At 35.0% G+C, this 25,444-nt stretch overlaps 1 protein-coding gene across 1 annotated transcript; it reads right to left on the bottom strand.

The window, feature by feature from the left end:
- Window positions 1-2,730: 2,730 nt before the first annotated feature.
- LOC129257962 (COMM domain-containing protein 7-like) lies at window positions 2,731-22,180 on the bottom strand. The gene is made up of 8 exons (XM_054896411.2): window positions 21,757-22,180; window positions 17,972-18,025; window positions 16,253-16,355; window positions 15,226-15,282; window positions 14,383-14,420; window positions 12,641-12,731; window positions 9,047-9,145; window positions 2,731-6,757 (listed from the first exon to the last, which is right to left on the bottom strand). The coding sequence occupies exons 1-8, from the start codon at window positions 21,841-21,843 to the stop codon at window positions 6,681-6,683; spliced, it is 606 nt and encodes a 201-aa protein (XP_054752386.2). The 5' UTR covers window positions 21,844-22,180; the 3' UTR covers window positions 2,731-6,680.
- Between the last annotated feature and the right edge of the window lie 3,264 nt (window positions 22,181-25,444).

Below are 25,444 nucleotides of genomic sequence, written 5' to 3'. Positions count from 1 at the left end.
CGATTTTATATTTCATATTGCCATATATGTGTGTGTAATATTCCAAATTGAAATGCATATTTATGAGACTTATAATTTAAAACTCTGAATAAAAATAATTCCATATCAAAGATAACCAAAAATATGATGATAATCCGTCAAAATATCAAAATGCGTGATTTTCAACAGTCTTTCAAATTTTACGCAAAAAATGATACTTTCACGCAAAAGTGCACTTGGCATCCGCCCGTACGTTATTCCTCAGGATTTCCGCAAGACTTTTAGCTGGGATGCAAAGAATTGACAAAGTGTGCTATCCAATTAAAAACTCGCTTTAGAATGCACTTAACATGTAATTAAAAACTCGCTTTAGTATGTACTTATACATGTAATTATGTACATAATGTACGGTATTTTCAATTTTTCTTTCAAAATGCGCACCTGGTAAAATGCACATTGTCTCCTTTCGGATAACATAAAGTGAGATATCTTCCATCTTACTTGAAAATTATTTTAATATTTGTGACATTAGGACATTTACTTTACATTTGATGGATAAACGCAGTTAAATCGAAGAATTTAAGCTGCGTAAAAAAACTTCAAACTATTGATAGTTTTCACAAACTTTTATTTTGAGGAAATCGCGGTTTTATGTTTCCCTGTGCCATATGTGTGTGTGTAATATTCAAATTTGAAATGCATATTTATGAGACTTATAATTTGAAACTCTGAATAAAAATAATTTCATATCAAAGATAATCAAAAATATGATGATAATCCGTCAAAATATCAAAATGCGTGATTTTTTACATTCTTTCAGTTTTTACGCTAAAAATGATACTTTCACGCAAAATTGCGCTTGGCATCCGGCCGTACGCTATTCCTGGGTATTTTTGCAAGACTTTTAGCTGGGATGCCAAGCATTAACAAATTTTGCCGTCGAATCCTTATCTAGAGCACTTTTTGACTTTTGGCCGGTCTACTAATACAAGTGTTTCTTTAAAAGGTATTTTTAACACATATTTGAACCTGTTGATTACGAGGCAGGTTGTTCTACAATTTTGGTGCCATTTTCCCCAATCTTTGTCAACAAAAGTCTTGGACTTAAAGGAGAATGAAACCCTTGAAACCAGCTGAAACCATATCAAAGAGAAAAATCAAAGAAACATATTGTTGAAAGTTTGAGGAAGATTGAATGAATAATAAGAAAGTTATGCGCATTTGAATATTGAGATCACTAATACCATGTAAATCCTCCCATTGGCAATGCGACCAAGATCTGTGATGTCACACACGTACAACTCCCTCATTACTTTAGTACTTATTTCACTTATATTCTCACTTTTATAGAGTCTATCACAAGGTGGGGTGTTCTCTTTATGAGAGGACAAGTAAAGAGGTTTCACAACATTATATCATTGATGAATCGTTTGTCATATGATTAGAATGAGCAAAAAGAAATATTTTGGGGTATATTTTCAGTGTCCAAAAGGGGAGAGTTGTTCATCTGTGACATCATTGATCTTGGTCGCATTGCCAATAGGAGGATCTCCATAGCATTAGTGATCTCGACATTCAAATGCTCATAACTCTTCTATTGCTAGTCCTATTTTACTCAAACTTTTGTTGATCTTATTCTTTGATTTTTCTGCTTTCACAAAAGCTAACTTGCTCCAAGTGTTTCATTCTCCTTTAACTCGTATTTCAGAGAGAAGATCCTTTGATTGTGAATGAAAATTTTGCGGACTGGGTTAACATTTTGACTAGATCACTGAGGTAGCAGGGGCATTCCCACTTATACACACGAGTGAGGACTACTGCTAAAGCTTCCTGTCCAATGTCCACTGACCTGGGGAGTGTTTCATCAACATTTTTGTCTGACAACAACTTTCCTCGATTTTGATTGGCTGAGGAGCGATGTTACTATAGAAACTGTCCGATAAAATGGGACTTGTCGGATAAAACGTCCGACAAGTCCTTTCATGAAACGCTCCCCTGTTCCAGAAAGAAGTTGCATTTGAATGCAACTCCAAAACACATGATTTTGATTGGTAGATAACCAATTGGCGTTTGGTTTTTTGGAGTTGAGTTTGAGTGCAACTCTTTCCACAATGGGTCCAAGCTCTCACAGTCATACAAGTGGGAATATCATAGGGGTGTGTTTCACAAAGATTTAAATTCATGCTTTATACCTTGGTCACATTTGCTCTACGGCGGCCCTACGGCGGCCCTACGGCGAGTCGAAAACAGCCGTTTTAATTTTTTTTGTACCAGCTGCATAAAGGTGGTTTGAATTAAAATTAAAAAAACCGGCTGTTTTCGACTCGCCGTACGGCCGCTGTAGAGCAAATGTGACCAAGGTAGAAGTGATATAAAATGTGTAATCTATTTGATTACTGTACAATGGGGTAGAGCATGTCCTTTGAGAATTCTCTGACCAATGAGAGTTGTGATTGATCCAATCAATCGTAACTCTATGGAAATCCATCAGTGTCATAAATTTTTCTACAGGAAATTTGCAAAATGTCCTTTGTAAACAAAGGAGAACACACCAAAATTTCAAGAAATCAATGAATTTATAGATATACATTCATATCTAGAATTGTTTTGAACAAACATGTATATTATATATTGACCCAAGGAGTGGCGAGTCCAGCTTAAATCTTTAAGAAACACCACCCAGGACACGGATTTTGCAATACCAATGTACAAAAATCAAAGAAAATCTTGAAAACTACCATATACATGATATTGTGTATATAAAATTTATTTGTATATGTACATAAAAATATTCTCAGAATCAGATACACGGACAATGCTCTTTATATAACAGTAAGCAAGCCAATGATCTTTAGAAAATTTATGGAATTTTAAAATATTAGACATGAAGGAAAAACCTACCAACAAGCCAAGTTGTTCTGAAAAAGGATGACTATTCAGAGGAGAATGGGTAAAATACAATGAGTAAAAAAATTCAGACAAACTTTTTCAAATAGCTATGGAATTTTTAAGGTACTAATCATATTTTTTGTACTTTCTTATATGAAATTACAAATTACATTCATTTTTCAATTTTGTCAACCCAAGAATGAAAAATAAATGGGTTGACAAGTGTGTAAGATAATTGTTGCTGCAACATATTTTGTTACAGACAATTCATAAGAAAATACCAAATAATAGTGACTTCATGAAACAACATGAGAAAAAGTGGGGACATGACCTCATCAGCCCACCTTGTGTATATTCAGGACGGTGTGAATATAAATATTTTCCCAAAATATGGCTAAATTTTAAAACTCAATGGCCCATATTCTCAAGTCAGGTTTAACTCTGTGCTAAAATTATAGGGAGCCCAAAAAAAAATCGAAATTATGTTTATATTGTATATTTCTCATGTTCACGATTTTGTTTCCTTTTGCTTTCATAATGAAGAAAAATACTTCAGTTATCATTCCCAGACAATTATGAACAATTTGAGTTAAACCACAACTTTAAACCAGGGTTTAATTTAAACCGAGTTCAGAATACTGGCCAATAACTTTATTTGTTATCACATTTTGATGACACTCTCAGTGTTTTGTTCTGTGAATTTTATTCAGGTGATATTTCAAATCAGAGTACACCTTAATATGTCCTTAATTAGCATTGTATGATGACAAATTGACACATTGCAGATTTATTTACATTACAATTGTTGTTTATTCATATCATGATATACAATGCTTTGGAATGCTCAATGCTCACAATTTAAATGCATTGGTGAAGAAATTAGGTAGTCTGCAATAGTGTGGTCTGAATGAAAACAGGTAAAATTTTGCATTTAAAGGACTCCAAATTAAGAGAATTAAAATATAACACAGAATGAGCGAATGTTTGGTTACCAAAGAAACCCCCAGTTGTGAAATCTGAAACTACACTGCATTTACTTAAACAAAATTACATTTATAATTGTTCTGATCTAATAGAGTACTGTGCCAATGGATTTAGTATCTCCATGGACTGATAAAAATGTTACTTTAAATCATCAGTTAAACATCAAATGTCTGGAAGAGAAGAGTCTAACGGCTGAAACCAAGGCAAAGACAATACTAAAACAACTATAATAATTATGTGTAATGTAGTTACCAGGTGTCAATGTTAATGTATTCACCAATATTCACAGAATGGATTTAGCTTGAAATAAATTGCAGCTCAATTGCATCTATGTGAATCATGGGATGCAAATTGGCAACTCTGGCATAAGAGATAAACATGGTTTATCTTAATCCATTAGGGGCAATGAATTATTTGAAGCCTTGCTCGATCTGTTCTTAACATTCAAATTGACAACTAAGTACTTTTTCTTTTATTGCTAGATTTTCCCCTTTGTACGTATGAGCAATATACAAGGTTAAGATTGATGAAGAATGTCTTTCAATAAAGTCTTAAATTTGTGAATGTGAAAAGGTAAACTAATTTTTCATTTATTTATTGCATTGCCAATTTAAGGAATTTAGTTAGTACTTTTCTATTTAACATTGATGCAATATACACAAGACAAATGGGCTCAATATAATTATGTCCCCCTACTTTCTTTTGACAACTTACCATTTGGAAGCAGGCAAGAGACAATGTGTGTGGAAAATGTAAGAAAGGACCAAGAGAGATGGAGGAACATTTTGGAAAGTTTTGAAAAAAAAGGCGAAAGAGTTCTCATAAGGGGGAGGGGTGGACAGGGTGTGTGTGAGTGGAGGGTGCAGGGAAGCTGTGAAAGCAAGGGCAAAATTAAGATGGGTGACGTTTAGGAAATGCAGAGAGTTGTTATATGGGGAAAAGGATTCCTCTGAGGATGAAAGTAATAGTTCTAGGAGTTGCATGAGATGGGCGATATTGTATGGGACGAAAAGTGGTGTTTTAGCGGAAATGAGATGGGGATTTTGAGAAGGACCGAGAGAGCAATGGTGTGGTGTGAAACTGACGGAAAGGAAGAAGAATGAGGTTTGGATGCAGATGTTGAGTTTGGAAGCGACGTTGGAGCAGATGGGGTGTATGTTGGTATGGGCATGTGTTGAGGAGGGAAACTGATCATGTTTTGAGAAGGGTGCCAGAGTTTCAGGTGGCTGATCAGAGGGAAACGGGCAACTGAAGAGAACATGGAAGAAGAAAGTAGTGAAGGAGAGTACAAGGGTTGGGTTGAGGGAAGAGGAGTAAAGTAGATGGAGGGGGTGACGGTGAGCTCTGTGACTGGAGGGGTGAGGGTGATCTCTGTGACTGCCTAGTCAATCTGGCCACCCTGGAGAATAAACCGATCTAAATCCTGGATGACTAAACAAAATGAGACTTCCAGTTGAGACTTTTGGAAAGCATTTCATCAACATTTTTCATCCAACAAGTTGTCAGAACTGACAACATGATTTTGATTGGCTGAGAAGCACTGTTACAATGGTCACTGATGGATAAAGCAGATTTTTTTTCAGATAAACATCCAAGAAGTCCATTCATGAAATGATCCCCAGATGTACTTAGTAGTACTCTGCACTAAAAGTTGTCGGGAAGACTCCCAAAATACCATATTTTGTATGGGATTACTTGTTATATAGACCATTGAGATTCATCACAGACTACTTACTTCCTGCATCATTTATGATTCATCCCTCAAATAATTATATAATATGGACTGGCCTTTAGGGGAGCATGAGATATATTGCATGCGAAACAATCATATTGGCCAGAGTCTTTAGACAAAAGCAATATGATTTTTTAAGGGCAATGTATTTTAATATTCCCAAAAGAAGAGCCAATCAATATTTTTATAAGTATCCAAATCAGAAATCTTGAGCAAAATAATGAAAATTGATATATTTTACCATTTAAAAATGGTATTCTATTTTGTCATGATAAGCAGGGTCTCTGAGTTTTACCACTGTGACGTAGAGGCCGTTCTCATTATGCTTTCTAAAACTAGTTTACTGGAAACCGATTCAGGAAACCAGTTTGGAAGATCGCTTTGCTAGCGTTCCCACTTGATCACACGACAGTGGTTTTCAAAATCACTTCATGTAAAGCAATGTTGTTGCTTTGGAAACGCTCTCAATGAGGAGACACGTTTCGCGCAAAATTTGAAACGGCAGCATAGGCATTCTACACCTGTCATGTGGAGTAACGCGCTCAAAATGAGCGAAGATTGCTTCCCGAAGAACGGTTGTGTCCTCACTTACGCTAAAACCAGCTTAACGAGGCAAAGCAATCTTGAAAACTACATCATAAGGTGGTTTTCTGAACCGGTTTGGAAGATCGCTTCGACCGTTCTCACTACACGTTAAACCAGTTTCCAGTAAACTAGTTTTAGCAAGCTAGTGAGAACGGTGTCGTAATAGAATGTCACCTCCCTGGCCTGGGTATCCAGCAGTGTCTCATCTTGATTAACATTGTGACATAACGGTATTTGTTTCTACATGGATCAATACGATGCATATCTCTTGCTATGCATCCTCAGATCCCGGATGTGAGACCGTGGAAAATATAAAGATATAGTTTGTGTCGTCTCTCCATGCAAAATCATTACGCGGAGAGAGACCTAGCAAAACACAAATCGCTTCAAGATAATCTAGGGCAATACAGTTTCGTAAATTACCAGCTCAGACTTCTGATAGAGGAAAATAATCAACCCTATCTTACACAAGATTTTTAAAATTACTTTGAGCTATGGATGATCTATCCTGCTAACTGAAGTACTCCAAGCTTGCTTTGGCTTTCTCCATTTCATGTAAGAATGAGTAGAACTCTGGCACTGATAGCTCTGTATGAAATAACAAGAAAATAAAAAAAAACATAATAAGTGGAAATGTCATGTCAAGCCAAAGAGAAAGTTAGTGCTGTAGGAAGAGCAAGTGCAACTAATTTTTTGTTATCAATATCCATTAAAGGTATTGTTTAACTTTGTGAGCAGCCGATTTAAAAAATTCTCAAACCAAGATGAAACATGTGTACAAGTGCATTTATTAGAACTAATAAACCCTGAAAACAACCATTATTGAGAATGAAAAGCTAAAACTACAAGGCAAACCCCGTTTTTGTAAATAGGCGTCTTATAGACGCCTAAATAGTACACATAAGTGTATGGGATGAAATTAAGATGGTGTTTTCGGTCACTTTATATTTCAATTTTTGAAGCACTAAATAATTATTTTCGAACGCATTTTTTTCTGGGCTTTATTTTTGTAACATACCACAGACACAGGTGACAAGTGTGACCTTCTAGCTCAGATTTTTTAAAAGTCAAACCAATGTTAACCAATCACTTTAATGTTTTTGAGGACCAGAGAGTAAAAACTGTGTATTCTTCTCCCAGTCAAGTGGTAGAAATCTGCCTCTTTTTTAGGAGCAGGGGCAATGCCTGGAGAGTTTTATAGGACAGGGAAGGGGAGGGGATGACTTAACATTTTTTTTCTCAGTTAAATAACAGGGGTTATATATAGTTACACAACCAAGAACTTTCTGATATTCGTATTTCTTCTTTCTTCTTATTCCATCTCCTTTTCTCTTAGTAATGGATTCTTATAAATCATCAGAAGATTTGCTGGTTGAAAACAAAGGTGTTGCAAACAAAGTCTGACAATGATTTTTTTTGTGAATTTGAATTGCACACAATTTGCAGCTCTGGTAAAGCAAGTAACATTCTGGAGGGGTTTGCTATCAAGTTTGTATGTTTTGAGTACAATAATAACTGCAACTAACTATTCTATTTGGCAACCTAAAAAATTATATATACAATGTAAATTTTCTTTCCACTACTTGACTTGTTTGGTCACATTTCCTGGTTGATCAAGGTTTGGAAATAATGTGAAGAAATTGATATATACATGTAGGAAAGGAAATACAGGCCTAAACATGGTTGATTATTTGTAGTATTTGGTGACACTGAATGTCATATGTATTTTATTTTATTTTAGCAGTGCACTGGTGTACCGCCCAATTAAACCCAGGCTTATTTCCTAGCACTCCTGCTTTTCAATAAAGATCAAAAGACCACCTTATTCTACACTGAAATTCACACTGTATTTTCATCTGATTGATGAAAGTAGTGACCCGCTGTCCCAAAACTAACAAATGTCTCTGGATTGATTGATTGATAAAAAATTAACGACACTATCAACACATGCGTGTCATATAAGTGTCGGACAGTTAATCTGGAAAGGTTACTATAATATAGTACAAATTACCCTAATGCAACTTTACAAAGGAACAGGATTATAAATTAGTAATTATCAGTAATAAATTAATTGGAATTTAGGTTTCACTGAGTAAAAAAGGGGAAATTATCTTATATCTCTTCTTCTCCATACTGTACAAAATTAAGATGCAATGTTAAATAAAAGACGAGATACAAGAGTTTCTTTGACCACATGTTTCCAGACTTCTTAGAATTTTCACTGAGATTGCATAGTGTGCACACCTTATGCTTGAGTGAGCGAATCCTAAACTTGTTTTCTCCTTATTCTCAAGTCAATTCGATTCCCTGAAGCTCTTACTAAATTTCTCCTACATACAGTCAATTACTTGTGTGGGTTATTGTTGATCGGTACTGACAAGTTATCAATCATTTTAAAGCTCAGAATGTGCCTTTTCAAGCCCAATCAAAATATTGGAATTCATTTTGGGAGAGTTAATGTTGGGTTTTGGGGGTGAAAGGTCACATATCATATGGATCAAGAGAACCCTATGTATATGGGTCTCTGATAGTAGACTGCTAGTTTCGTTAAGTTTAGTTCCCCTTCAAGGCCTGGTCCCACTGGCCGACGGACACAAAACATATTTATAACGGATACAGCAGACAAGCAACATTTTGGGGTGGCTCTATCCATTTTCATCCGTTCCAGACAATGGACAAAATGGGCGAACAATGAAATCACAGTGGACGGATGCTCGATGGAAATAGAGCGTATGAAACACATATACAAAGAGTACAAAACGGATATATAACATTTTCCAACGGATGGCAAGATTTTTTTCCGTTTTACATCCTCTCTGCATCCCTAAGTGCAATGGGACCAAGCCTGAATATCACACTCAATAACTTCTTCCTTACCCATGTAGACATTCTCCGTCTTGTTACCCTTGTTGACAACCAACTTCATCTGAATAAACGTGCTTCCAACTTGTTGAAGTTCACTGCTTGCTGCTGTCACTGTATGGGAACAAAATTCCAAGACATATGAAGAAGTAGTAAATATTGCCTTACAAGTAGGAGAAGATGTGAGTGAACATATACAATGTTTTACCGTTATCATTATCTAGTAAATATGAAGCCATAAGTCATGCTAGTACATATTCGCCTCTGTATAATGGCATAATTTGTACCATGATCAAACTCATTTGGTCATAGCAGCATTGCATAAATCATGATATATCAGGTTTATTGCCTGTCTAAAGGATTTCTATGGGCAAAGCCCGGGGAGGGCAACATGGCAAATGTTTACCTCGTTGGTCTCGGATTGAAAGTAGCGAGCGATATATGACTTTTATTTATCACCTAAAATGCCTTGTATAGGTAATAATGTGAATTATTATCCATATCAGACATTTGAGCTGGTAATTTACAAAACCTATTCACCTAGATTTTCTGAATATCGGGAAGGGATAGGTATATTGTTTGTATTTTGCTCGTCCTCTATGCACATGTTGACTTTGCATGCAGAGACGATGTAAAATATACCTTTGTATTTTCCCTCGTCTCACATCCGGGCATTTGAGGATGCTTAGAAGAGATACACTTCATAATGATTTGGGCAGCAACAATATACGTCATAATAAAGACAGCACTGGATCCGGGCACTACGGATATGCGTCCCCATATGCGCTCTTATAATTACAAGTATGTCATAATGGTAAAGTGCAGAGCCTGTCCCCTGATATAAACATGACACAGTAGAAACATATTCTTGAAAGAAATATCTCAATTTTCATGATTTTTGCTCTAGATGTCTGATTTGGATGATAATAAAAATATTGACTGGCCTTTCTTTTGGGGAACATATATATTGCCCTTGTCTAAAGACTTAGGCCAATATGAGTCTTTTGTGGGCAATGTATTTGATATTCCCTCAAGGCCAGTCAATATTATATAATCATACTCAATTATACAATGCCTACTTAGAAGACCAATGCTGATGCACGCATTTGTCACTTTGCGCTAAGTTGATGCTTATTGCCATGGTTGAGCACACAATTTTATTCATGAGTCCACTTTTCAAAATAGCGGACTCATAAAAATAGCATTCTCAACCATGGCAACAAGCGCAATGTAAAAAATGGGAGCATCGGCAATGGACATTTTTTAATTATGTGGTAATTTCAGTGTAGGGAAATCTGCATACACCAGTTACACCATGCATTCAGTGGAGCGTTGTGGCCCAGTGGATTAGTCTCCGGACTCTGAAACAGAGGGTCGTGGGTTCGAATCCCAGCCATGGCGTAATTTCCTTCAGCAAGAAACTGATCCACAATGTGCTGCACTCAACCCAGGTGAGGTAAATGGGTACCGGTAGGAAGTAATTCCTTTAAAAGCTGTGTGCGCTATGAACGCCTAGCTTAGCCGGGTAATATAGGAGCGCCTTGAGCACCTAACAAGGTGGATATGTGCGCAATATAAATACCCTATATTATTATATTATTCAACTGACGGTTTTAAAAATAATAATACTAACAATAAGCAGTTCTTATAGACGCATAATACCATATAAATAGTCTCTATGCATGTAGAAAAATTATTGTTTTCTATAGGGCTTATACATGAGTTTCTTAAAAAGATATGTTTTTAACACCGCCTTTGTGAATTCGGGCCTTTACGTTTAAATTTGATTCCCTACCAACACTCAGTCATGAATATGTTCATTATTCATTTGCTTCAAAAAGGCACTGAAAGGCATGGAACTATTAAGAATCAGAAAGGAATGGAACTATTAAGAATCAGAATAAACTCTTAAGATTGCATACATGCATTACTATGTTCTACTGGCTTATATCCACTTGGTATTACTAATGGATGGTCTATTTCTCAGATTGTCTAACGCCATCACAGCTACACCGAATGGGTCTACTAACAATTTGGTCTGATTACCAATTGGTCCAAACATAACTTGGTTTAACTGCCATTTAGTCTAATGCCCAGTTGGTCATATTTCCACCTCATCTAACTATTATCTTTCATTTTGTGAAATGAAAATTTGTTTCATGAACAACTCCCCTAACAACAGACAAACTGGATATTAGATAAAAGGTGTATAGCCTATAAACTGGAAATGAGAATAAAAAGGGCTGAATAGAAATTAGACAAGAATGGTATGATGGGGTGTCTAAACTTCGCGGACTTTTCAAAAATATTCATCAGGCTTAAATTTGTTCACAAAATATTCATAATTTATACAAAACCAATTCAAGAAATAGTTACCACATTGACGGCAAGATCGTAAACTAAAAAATCATGGACGAAAATGTAAAGTAGGTCAAAGGGTTTCGCCGATATCGCGATCTCAATCTTCTATTCCGATCGGCGAATGCGTGCTGTGCTGAAAAACCGTTCTGAAAGAGTGTGACCTAACTTCGCGGACCCAAGTTTTTGTGGAGATTATAACAAAAACTGAAGCTCAAAAAGTGAAATATTTATATCAGATTGACGGCAAAATGCTATAGAATCGGTTAGTACCACATAAACTCACGTTTTTGATGATTTCTGCTTGCAAAATGGTGATATCGTGATGCTTGTTGAGAATATCAGATTTCTTCAAAACGGGCGCTAATGGTGACAAATTTGCCGATCTTTTTGTAAATATTTTCATGAATACTGAACTCATCCTAAAGAAACTTACACCAAGAAGTAATTTTAGTTCGCTTTTCACGTTGATGTCAGATTTTAAGGATATTGGCTTGTTTTTTAGATGACCATCCGCGAAGTATGGACAAGCGCGAAGTTTGGACTCACTGCCATACATAGACAAACTGGCTGTAGACATTTCCAATTAGGCCCTGTGGGTTAAGAAGTGAGTCAGTGTAGAACAAGTGGCAACTTAAAGGACAAGTCCACCCCAACAAAAAGTTGATTTGAATAAAAAGAGAAAAATCCAACAAGCATAACACTGAAAATTTCATCAAAATCGGATGTAAAATAAGAAAGTTATTACATTTTAAACTTTTGCTTAATTTCACAAAACAGTTCTATGCTCATCATGGTCGGTATGCAAATGAACAGACTGATGATGTCATCCACTCACCATTTATTTTTTATTTTATTATATGAAATATTCAAATTTACTCCTCATTGTCAAGTGAAACAACGTTTAATTCCTCCCTGAACATGTGGAATTAGCATTGTTTAATACTATATAGCTCAGTCAAGTTGGTCCTTATAGTCAAATCTGCAAAAAATGAAATATTGTATAATTCAAACAATAAAAACAAAAGAAATAGTGAGTGAGGGGCATCACCGACTGTCACATTTGCATGTCACTTAGTTGTGCATATCACTGTTCTGTGAAAAATAGGAGAAAATTTAAAATGTCATAACTTTCTTATTTTGCATCCGATTTTGATGAAATTTTCAGCATTATGCTAGTTTGATTTTTCTCTATTGATACAAATCAAGATTTTTCTGGGGCGGACTTGACCTTTAACGTTCTATTCCTACCTCCAAACTTCCATTCCATGTCTACCAGCTGATTCACCATCAGAGTTTGACCAACTGCACTTCTTGATAATCCAACCAGGTTACGCTTCCACTGTTTGAAATGAAGAGATACCAATCAGTTCAAAGTATCGAGGAGGGACGGCCTAGGTTATGATCCCTTGGGGCCACGGAATTCTGTTCAATTTGGGGCAAAATATTTGACGCAGGAGAGGAAAATAAAATATGCTCTGCATAAACAGGGCCCAGTTTCATGAAGAGTCACAACTACAGGTGTATATGATCTTTGCCATTATGGTAACTACCATGGTAGCATAGCTAACAATTAAGTGTCTCATTATATGTCTCTTTATGAAACAGTGCCGGTATTCAATAAGCCAGAATTTATACTCAGTATTTGTCTTTACGTATTTGGTATTCATTTGCATTTTTGGCTAAGTATTTTGCTTGAATCCAAGTCATCCACCTAGCTGGCTTAAGTCTGGCTTGCATGCAATTTAAAAAAACATGATATGCGTAGCAGATGGATACATACACTGCGCATTATTTGTCTCAAACTTTATGACATCACAATGGTGACTTGGCTTGATAAAGTAAAATACTTAGATGTAATTTTTCTTTGTCTTCTTTATTTTTCTTACTCTAAATTTTTAAAGGAGAGTGGATGCAGATTAACAAATGAGACTGCACAAATCGTCTCTGACAGGCCTAAGTATTTATTGTTTGTAATCTGCCACACATGAACGATTCACTTTTTCTTACATGTACATCAAAGAGGATATATCGCTTTTCATAATTAAATACAAAATGTATACTTGATAATGGTTATATTTATCTCTAAAAATAGGTTTCCATTTTGGGGGATGCACTGTATAGTACTGTGCACCTTTTTTTTCAAATCTATAGACCATATTTTGAACTCTGGTTTGATCTTTAGCCACTGTCCCAAGTCTTTGCTAAAATTATTGGTGGCCAAAATTCTGTTTACGTATTTCTTTACCGGGCCATTTGTTATGCTCTTTGTGGCAAAAACTATTTTTCCTACAATCTGTGCCTAATGCGCTGGAAATCTACTGAACCATGGATTTTGGGGGCAAATTTGCACTTGCATGTAGTTAAAGGGGAATTCCAGGCTCAAAATAACATGATTTGTACATATATAGTAAAATCACACAAACAAAACACAAAAAATTTGGAAAATTGGACAAGGGATAACAAAGATATGTTGTTTAAAAAGTTTTGCATTATTTTGGTTTAATAAACAGTTATAAGCATGTCTTCATGAATATGAAAAGAGCAACTGATGATGTGATAGTTCCACTCATTATATTGTTTTTTTATGATATGAAATCTCATATATTCAAATTATGTCCTTGGGAATTAAAATGAAATTGGAATGACTACTGATTAAATGTGTAAGATAGTCATTGCTGCAACTTATTTTGTTACAAAAGAGACATAAAAAAATGTGAGTTAATTATCATTTCATGTAATGATGTAAGAAAAATGAAAGTGGGGACATTTGGATGTTCATAACAGCATGTATGCAACTGTTTTCACAGAATATTGCTGAACTTTAAAATTCAATACATTTTTTTAAATGTTGAATAGATGAAATTTTACTCTATTTAGATATGACTACTTTAAGCCTGGAGTACCCCTTTAAATCAGAGTGCAGAATATGGGCCAATGAGAATGACATGCTAAATATACAAATTATGAAAATATCTAAGTGCAACCCTCACCTCATTTGATACATAGCCCGCTTTTTCTTTGGACAGACCTAAAAAGAATGGTAAAAAAATTACAATTGAAACCTATAATGCACTGATGAACTGATTGCAATAAATATTACTGCCAAGACTAAACACTTATGAAATGATTAATGACCTATATTATATCTACACTTTTCCAATCCAATACTAAGATTTGTTATAAAATGATCCAGATTAAGGCTAATTACATACACAAAATTTGCGCTGAAATCCTTACTTATGTAGTAAAACATATTCAATAAATACTGCTGTCCTTTTGAAAATGTGACCACCCACTAAAACGCATAAGTCAGCCAAAGTGAATTTTGTATTCTATACAGCCCAAAAAGCAGATCCAAAGCTTCAAAATGAAAACTTGCTGAAGTTGAACAGCTATATATTATAACCCATATAACTATTTGATTCAATGTATAAAAAATTCAGGAAGAGATTTGCTGAATAAAACAGAAGGTAGGATATGGAGTCTGATATTCACTCAAGCATGGTTACTGTCAAAGACCTATTGGATCTTCCATCAGTGGCCCAAAATTGCCTGACAACCAAATTTTGTTTGTATCTTGACTTTGGTTTTTGTAGAGAATTGTTTTTTTTAATTATTACATGTATTTATTTTTTTTAAAGCTAAAATGTATATTTTGTCTCCCTACAGAGAACTTTCCTTGGCAACTTATTGTGAGTTTTTGAGCTGGGTAATCAAACGATTCTTGGGATTCTGAAAGGAAAATGTCCTGTAAGACATGCCTTGATGGACAGTGAAATCCAAACCATAGTGTAAACATAGAGATTTAGTTCATCAATCATAAAATTACTCACCAAGATTAACAAAGTCTTCTTTCAAGTCACTAGGGCTTAAGTTTTTTCTCACTGCACCTGTCAATAAAATTTGAAATGAAATGAAATCAAAGGGTACACATTGATGATGGATGGATTAAAGTGTGCATTATTAAAGGATAATTTGTAAGAGTAAAAACAACACATGAAATAGTGGCCAGCAATTATAGTAGAAAGTGTGATTTTTTTCAGATTTAAAAACTAATATAAACCTATAGTATACTATAAGTTTTATTGTGCATTGACTAAAAATGCAATCATTCCACATAATCGAGGGCTGATAAGAAGTGTCACTTTTAAAATTTACATTCCAAACTTATGTGCTTCATTGTTGAAAAACCCTTATTTTCTAAACAATTTCATTTCCTCTTTTTCTTCAAATGATTTCACTGATATCAATTATATCATTATCATTATTTTTTATGAAATGTCATCATACATACTATCATAAATTCTATAATTATCACCTTTGTGAATTTCATTATAATTACCATCATTACCAACATTAATTTTTTATTATTTTATAATAATTATCTTTTATAATTACAATTAACAATATCCTTATTGTTAATAGTATTACTATCATCATCATCACCATTACTATCATTATCATCATCATCATTATCCTTATAGCTGTTGCTATTATAATTATTACTATCATTATCATTATTTTCATCACCATCATCATCATCATCAATCATCATCATCACCATCAACAGCAGCAGTAATAATAATTATCATCACCTACATTATCATCATCATCATAATCATCACCATCACCACCATCATCATCAGCATCATCAGCATCATCATCAGCATCATCAGCATCATCATAACCATAACCATCACCATCACCACCATCATCATCATCTTCATCACCACCACCACCACCACCACCACCATCATCTTCATCATTATCATCATCATCATCGTCACTACAACAACCATCTTTACTTTCATTGTCATCTTCTACTGCAAGGAAATTGACATTTGTTGTGCGCTCACTTACTGTATGGTACAGCTAGAAGGCTTTTAACCACATTTCGAAGAGCTGGTCTGCTGACTCCTTGTTCATCTGAAAATTCATCCAGTTGACCTAATAATTTGCTGGACTACACAGAGCATCATGGGGGGGATTAGAAATTGAATATGTATCAATTTCACCATTTCTGAATTTTCACATATCGTTAAAATAACCAAACTTTCACTACTCCCCCTCCCCTTTTTTGTTTCTTTTTAAATCATAATCTTTTGGTATCATTACGCTGTAATTAAATGAAGATGAAAAAAATATTGATTTTATGTGTACTGAGCTTAGTCACTATATAAATACTCATCACTTTAACAAAAATAATAATATTGAAAATTGATAACATGCAATGATATAAAATAATTAGAAAATTCTACAATCAAAATTTTAAAAGGACACTACGTTAATAACAGAAATTACATTAAAAATAGAATAGCAAAGCATCTACTAAGTATACTATACAGTGCATATTAAAAAAATGGGACAGTCTATTAAAATTTTGTTTCAAATTATGATGTCTATATTTTGATGTTAATAGATGCTCTGATGTCTTATCTTTCTAATGCTTTAAAACAAAAATTAGTTTCGTTCATGCTTGAGTGAACACAAGACGTTTTTGTGAGGGGTTCAAAAAAAGGCTTGCGCCAAATGCCAGAAAATTAGAAAATATTGATCATCAGACCTCTTGCTAGATTTTATTCAATTTGCTCTCATTTCTTTATTTCTGCATCAATTATGTTCATACTTGGCACATATGATTCTTGGGTAATACTACATGAGTATCCATGAGGATGATGGGGTCAAAGGTCGTCTAGGGGTCAAAAGATTATATTGCATATTTTAATTATCGCGAAATCAGGCGACGGAGACTTATCGTTCGCAAACCACCTTGTTTCATTTAAATATGTTATCTTTTAGCATTGAATATTCTTTCATATTTAAGAAAAAAAACATGTCAACTTAAGCAAGGAGATATCCATTATTAATGGAAGAGCTTGTAATTTATTCATATCCATTTATTATGTGCAACAAAGGTTTTGAAAGACATGAATCCTATTGTCAAGGGGACATTCATTCTTTGAACAAATCAAATTGTGTGCTTGACAGTTGACAGGACAATATTAATTCTAACAGAAGGATTCATGTCTTTCAAAGGTACCAAAAATTTGCAGCCCACAATAAAAGGATTTGATCAAATTACAAGCTATCCCATTAACAATACGAGTCCCCTTTTTTGGGTTGACAATGTTTTCATTTGTTTGTACTTATAAAAAAACATTCAATGCTAAAAGATACCATATTTGAAAAACACCAACAAAACAATTTAAGTAAATGAATAGATTTGTAATTGGATTTTGACAGCATAAATCGAAAATTACGGCAGAGATAATGAAAAGATTAAAAGGAAATTCGCTGATTAGCAAGAAGTCTGATGATCAGTATTTTACAATTTTCTGCTGTTTGGTGCAAGCCTTTTTTTGAACCCCTCACAATAGTGTTCCGTGTTTGCTCAAGAATGAACGAAACTGATATTTTTTAATGGCATTTGAAAGATAAGACTTTAGATCATCTATGAACAACAAAATATAGACATCATAATTTGAAACAAAACTTTGATAGACTTTTCAAAACTGTCCCGGTTGTTTTAACACTGTATAAACTGACGGTTTAGTTATACTTTCGAACTAAGATTCATACCTTATTTGGCTCAAGAAGAAAGCTGATGACAACTGCAACAAGCTGTGTAAATTGCTAAAATAAAGAATAAAAAAAATTCCAAATCAAAATAATTGATCACATATATGTTCATAATATGACAAAATAGTACTAGTCTCAATTGTATGATGAATGATCAAATCCTCAGAGAAATAAGAAAGTATCTTGAAGAGAAATTTGTAATCATATTTTTCTTCTTCATATCCTGAGAACTAGCAGTCAGGTTAATGATATCAATTTCTTTACCAGAGGCTGAGATTTCTAGACAAGTGCTGTCATTGTAGCCATTATTCACAGCAGAACGTTGAGCTTTACTTTTGATATTTGGAGACTATCACATGCATGTAGGTAGCCAAGTATATTTCTAACCTTAATAGTGTGAGTGGTGGCATAGCCCCTTTGCTAATGCTCATCATAAATTATTTAATATCTACAATATCAGGATCAGGTAACTAGTGTGGTACAAACACAGTTTGGTCAGAGTTCTGATGCAAATGCGAAACGATCTCAATAGTCCATCTCGTGAATATTTATGAATTGACCTGCGATTTCCGCACTTGCGCAATTTGCAGTTGTGGTGTTTTGGATTTGGAATCAGCAGTGAATCAATATGTGTGAGGAACCCGATACTGGCTCTAAATCGCCAATTTTGAGACTAACTGGAGGATGGATATGGAGTGAAATTAGAATGAAAAGTAAGGAGATAAGTTTTATATTCATTTTAAGGTCGTTTTGGTGCATGATTTTCATATTCCCCCCCAATAAAATCCCACCTTGTCACACAGAGTATCAGAGCGAATTTTTATACCTTGATATTCGGGTAGGTGTAGCGTAGTATAGCAGTAGTGAAGTGGAGTCGAGCCTACACGAACATCACTTAGGTACTACTGTATTAGACCAAAAGCTTTGGTCTCTGTAGGTTGTTCCGTTGGCTCCACTCACCAATTACAGAGACCAAAGTTCTAACTTGATCTGTACAGGGACCCAATGACCATATGATTGTGTATTAAGTTCGGATAAACTAGGGAAGTGGGAGTTGCGCGACAGCCGAAGTAAGTCACTGGTTTTTTTTTACCTTTTAAGTTTATTTTTTCCTGTTTTGGTGCATTTCAGGACAAAATGGAATAATAATCTTTATTTTGGTCCAGTTCTTTTTATATATTTTTATGAAATAAAGACAAAAATCAATGAGCCCCGTCGTGGGGATTTTGCATTGTTAACCCCCTAATGACGGCTGCACAATCGGAAGCCGTCTGTGTACAGGAGAAATTTAAAAAAAAATTGAATGTTCAAAAACTCCTCAAAACATACGGCTGCCAGCTGTCTAGTACTGTACGTGCATCATTTGAGAGGATTTCTCCAAATCCAATATCTGTGTCTATAAAATCAGAGTCATATCTCCATTTGAGTTAGATCCTTCAGTTTCTTTTTGCATCAGATTCCTCTATATATTTCTCTATCTCTGCATCAGATTCTCTGCATCAGATTTGTCCATTTCAGCATCAGGTTTAAATAAAGACTTTATTTCTTCCTCCATTTCTGCATCAATTTTGTCAATTATTTTCTCTATTTCTGCATCAAATTTGACTAGATCTTTCTCAATTTCTGTGTGAGACTCCTCTATTTCTTTCTCAATTTCTATATCGGTTTCTATGTTTTTTTCTTTCTCCACTTATGCATCAGACTTCTTGATTTTTTTTTCTCAATATCTGCATCAGATTCCTCTATTTCTCCCTCAATTTCTGCTTCAGATTGCTTTATAATTTTATTTCTTTTAATGTTGTAACCCGCAAGTGAAAATCCGAACCGTACTGTCCCGTATAATCCAATAATTTGCAAGCGGGACCCGCTGACCCGTCGGGTTTTAACCCGCAAGTCAATTCATCTTTGAAAAATGAAAAATATTATTTCTGCAATCCCCACACTATACAGGCTCAAATCAGGAAAATATATGCCAACCTAGCCTAGAGTGAATTTACTTACAATTTGCAAATTCGCCTTGTTGTTTTTCAGTCGGTCGACACGGCGACTTACAACAATCATAATTACAATATTCAATTCTATGGGACCTCGTCTATAAAGTAATCAAAATTAAAATACATACCAGGATAATGATACAGTCAATTTTTTCTTCTTGTATATCTCCATATTATTTCCTTCTGTTTTTGTATTTCTTCCAATTCTTTGTAAACTAACACAAACGTGCACGAGGGCGCCCATGAACTTACGTAAACAGCTCGTGTTACTAGTGCTTAGCTAGGCTTTTATTTATTTTTTATCTCTCTCGAATCGGTCAAGAGAGAGGTATTTGCAAGAAACTTGCAATCCATTGCAATCCAATTTTACATCTTCAGAAATCTTAATTAAGACTTTCAATCAATTGTACATCAGAAAAATTAAGAGATCTGGGCATTCAGGGTGCGGGGGCTTCAGTTTTCATCAGAAAATGTATGAAACAATGAAAAGGACCAGCTTAGCATGTCTTCAAAAAAGGGCAGCTAACACTCTGACCTGACGGCACGCTCTATCAGGTCATGACCTAATTTGGTAATATAATCCAATAAGCAAACAACTGTCTCACTGCCGTGCACGTGCACCGCAAATCCCTCGAGCTCAAACAGCGAGCGTTGCCGTGGAAACAGGCTCGACTCGCCCCACTCCAAGTCATAAAACATTTCTTTCTCTGCCACGTGGCCTATCACTCGCTCCTTGACAGACATGATTACGCAATGTATTCTGGCTTCTGTTTACATTCTCCAAACACATCCCCTCTCTCTCTCTCTCTCCCCCTCTCCCAGTCGTAAAACATTCTTTCTCTAACTGCGCTGCACTGGCGCTCCTTTGAAAGAGCAACTCGATGTATTATGTCGAACTGTCTCAGTCCTGTTCATTGTTCACAAGACAAAAATACGCCAGCATATTTTTAAAGGAAATATCTACGTCTCTAAAAGAATCCGCCACGTGAGAAGCACATGATCCTAAATCAATTTTCATTGTTAATGTTTTTATTATGCGTTGTTACTTCTCCCTTTTTTTTGTATGACGGTCTGCGGGTTTGAGAATGAACTCGGCCCGGCCCGCAACCCGCGATCGGGGGCATACCGGCAGGTTAACCCATACCACAACGGGTGCGGGTTACAACATTAATTTCTTTCTCCCTTTAATGGCCTTGGATTTGTCAATTTCATTCTCAAATTCTGCGTTGGAATTGTCTATTTCTTTCTCTATTTCCATATCAGATTCACTCTTACTTTAGATCTATTTCTTCCTCCATTTCTGCATCAGAAGTTTAACTAGTCTAAGAAGAGTCTTAAAGTAAACGTTATTCTTTCTCCATTTTGGCATTGCCATTGGTTTTGTCTAGTCTTGAGGACTCCATGATGATGTCTTTTAAAACAAATTTGTTTTAAAAGACATCATCATGGAGTCCTCAAGACTAGGTTTTGTCCATTTCACTCTCAAATTTTGCACTGGACTTGTTCCTCTACAAGTTCTTACAAAGTTACAGGTGCGAAAGTGCACAAGTGCCGACATTTAACGTGTAATTAAAAAGTTATTATTACAAAAACGGCTTGAATGAGTGAGGGAGGCAAGGCAATGCAAAAAAAGAGGTGGACCGTGAGCCCGGAAGTGATTTGACCAGCATATTTTATGGTAGATGGGACTGTAATGCGACAAAAGTTGCTCTGCAACAATCATGACAATGATAGAAAATAAATATAAATTATAAATTAACCATTAAATTATAATAATAATACAATACTCACTTCTTCATTGAATGTATTAAGTGACTGAATGTCATTGAACATTGAATCTGGAGGAACTTCTGTGGAAAAATGAAAAGTCGAAGCCATTCTGCCACAGTGCCAGCAGCTAGCAGCGGACGAAGGCGAAGGAAATAATGTGATGAGAACGAGCAGCGCAGAATTACGAATATTGTTATTGTTTGTGGATATAGCCCGCCCCCGGGAATCAAATACTTTTTTTTATTGTAAAATTTGGGATTGACATTATTGACTCTTCCTTCTATGTCATTCTAGTAGGCCTATATGATTATTTGCAAAAATGAATAGGGCCCTATATGTGAAAAGGTGGCAAGATCTACACCGTGGCGTCTCGCTCAAGCTTCGTCGTCTAGCTCCGTATCAGCATCATCGCCGCCATCGAAAAATTATTATCCGGGATTATTATAACACATGGAATGGTTTTATTCATTTATCTATTTATTTATTTATTCATCTATTTGTTTATTTATTCATTTATTTATTTATTTATTCATTTATTCATTTATTTACCGCTCGTGGGATGGAACACCTTATAAGCAAAATACTGTTTTTCGTAGGGGTCCCATATACACACAAAAAGAAAAGTAGGGCCTACAATATACAATCAAAACATTAATGACAAAAGAACAATATAATAATAATCCGTTTTTTATATAGCGCTTAATACATCGGAACGACGTGTCATATCATATGACATATATCATAAAAACATAAAATATTGGTAAAAGAAACAAAATACAATATGATAATAAAAACAAAATATAATAAAAAAAACAATATGGGGACTAAAAGAAAACTGAGAAAAAATTAACAATAAGAAGTTAAAGAGAACCTAAACACAATGCAAGCAGGGGGTAAGGGACTTGGTGAGAATTGTAATGCAGGCGTTGTTAACAACAATAATCAGGATGAGGGCTGGGGGTTAGTGTGTGTTTAAGATGTGTTTTAAAAGGAATATAAGTGATACAAGGGGGAATTTTCTTTTCAATATAGAGTTCCATATTTGGGCACCTCGGTAAACCAAGCATCTATTACCGTATAGTTTGTCTTTGGATGCGTGAACCTTATACGTCACTTATAGTTCTCCCTTATAATTAAACTTGTGTTATAATCTATTTCATGAATTGTTTTGGCAATCACATTTTGAAAGTATGCTTCAGCATTCAATTTGTTATCTTTAACTTAATTTGGCGATTTACAATATTCTGATTAAACTAAGGCACTACTCCGAATAATTCAAGGGACTGATGATCTTGAGAATTTTTCAAACTCGATGAATATTTGAGAACCAGAGACATAAATGTTTAAATAAGATAGAAAACCCCAGAGCAATTACTAAAAGAAGGCAGAATCCATTCTCACATGGAGTAGTATCTGAGTGGAATAACTTGCCAAATCAAGTAGTGAAGAGCACTTAATTAATCCATAAACTCTTTCAAGTCAAATATTGCTTTTGCAAAAGAAGGCATTAATTGCGTGTTATTTTCAACATGTCGGAGATCCCACACAGATCAATTGTTTTTTAACAATAACATTCTAAAAATAAAAACACTGTACCAATATAACTTAGGTCAATTCATGTATCAGTTAAACAATAATATGTTACCACCCATATTTAATTCTTCTTTTAACAACAACAAAACTCTTCACAAATATCCCACACGCCAATCAGATGAATTCCATTTACCACTATATACCCCGGACTATCCTTGCAAAATCAAATTACTTTTGAAGGCCCTAGACTCTGGGGAACTATTGATAAATGACATCAAAGAATCACCAAGCCTTAATTGCTTCAAATATAAGTTCGAAAAATTTCTCCAAAATAACCATCGAATTCAACTCTTCATCACTCAAACTCTTGTATTTTTTAATCAAACATAATTATCATGTGACGTACACTTTTCCTGTTGCGAGGTCCGTTTGTGAGTGCTTGGGCTGGATTCTGGAGACCTTTAATCTCTCTTTTCTTATTTCCTTTTCTTTTTAATTTCCCCTATTCCTTTTTAATTTAACTGGTTTATGCTCAAGTTGTTATTTTGATTTTCATATGCTATGTAACTACAAGAATATTTATTAGGAGGCTGCACTCTACAAGCTCCGCTTTTTAGCAGCCTCCTCCATTTCCAACCTGATAAGTAATAATCTATGATAAGTTTTGTACAGGGATACTTAAAATATGTTTTGTTATTTATACGTCAAAATGTACAAAACAAACTGTAATTGTTGAAAATGGAAATAAATGAAATTAAATGAAACCTAGAGAAAACTTGGGAACTCAAAAAGGAAAAGTTTAACCCTGATCATTAATACCCATATCTGCTGAAACCACACATCGCCAGTCGGCCTACCAGTTTATCTTCCACTGTATTGATTTGAAGAAATAGGAAGGAAGAGAGGGGCAAACATTTTTTTTCTTGGGGTAAAACAAAGTCATGTGTCAGGGGATGGCCTTGAGTGGGATGCGTAGAAATGTTGTACAAGCTGAAGAACAATATTGGATGAGTCGGAGACAAATCCAATATTGTTTAGTCTTCAGCGAGTAACAACTTTTCTACGCATCCCGCGAAAATTGGTCATCCAATATTATACTATTATTATTTAGATACCCCCACAAAGCTTATCACAAATCAATAAAGCAAAACAAAAAAATGTTTTTACTCAGCATTTTACATGTTTTATGTCAATCCTGCCATCATAAGCATGGCGACTGGGTATTGTTTTTTTAAAAGAAATCTCTGTAAAGATGCACTAGTGTATAATGCATGCGCATTTGAATTCAATAAATTGACGCAATCTCGCTCCTTTGTCACACCTCTAGCTGGCAATAATTGATATAAAACGCAATACAATTTTACAGACCAATGGAAGGATAGGCAAAGGCCAAAGTTCGTTTGGAGGTCAATAAACTGATATCAAATAGTATAGGGTCCATAAGACGTAACAATATATATATCATACAATAATTATACAATATACAATTATTTATTAACCAATGATAATCTTGAAGGCGGGGCAAAATATTCATTTCATCCGATATGGAAAATATTGGATGGTTTTCATAGGCATACACGTTAAAAATAAGTTTTAATATTTTTTCCCTGTGAAACAACCTCGCAAGACAAAGACGTCGCAAGACGTCAAAAACTATCTGCGCCTCTAAACATCTAAACACAAAGCATCACAAAGCATCACAAAATATAGCTACGCAGAACCAACGTAATATGACCATCATATCAGTTCTGTGTTCAGCATGCGCATCAGCCCCCCCCCCCCCTCCACTTTCGAAACCGCTGTACGGCTCCTGATAAAGGTGTTTTTTTTTTGTTTTTTTCGTTGCATTGTTGAGATTACATCCATATTCTTCTTTTCAAGGCCATATCTTGATTTTTTTCCGGGGGGGGGGGGGAAGAAACTCAGAGGCGAGGGATAAACACGACCGAGCTTGCCTTCGCATTTAATAAATTGAAATTGAAGGATTTTGCGCACACCGTAAATTTGGCGAAAATTGGGAAAAGTACAAGGAAAAAAATGAGTTTTCAAAAATTATCGCTTCCGCTGTGTATTCAGCCATGATATTCTTTCCTTATTTCTCTTCTTTCGTTTCGTTTCTTTCTTTCTTTCTTTCTTTTTCTTTCTTTCTTCTTTCTTTCTTTCTTTCTTTTTTTCT

Source organism: Lytechinus pictus, chromosome 3, assembly GCF_037042905.1.
Source record: "Lytechinus pictus isolate F3 Inbred chromosome 3, Lp3.0, whole genome shotgun sequence".
In the NCBI taxonomy this organism is placed as follows: domain Eukaryota; kingdom Metazoa; phylum Echinodermata; class Echinoidea; order Temnopleuroida; family Toxopneustidae; genus Lytechinus; species Lytechinus pictus.
Note: the sequence above shows the minus strand (reverse complement) of the source record. Positions and strands in the feature narration are given on the sequence as shown.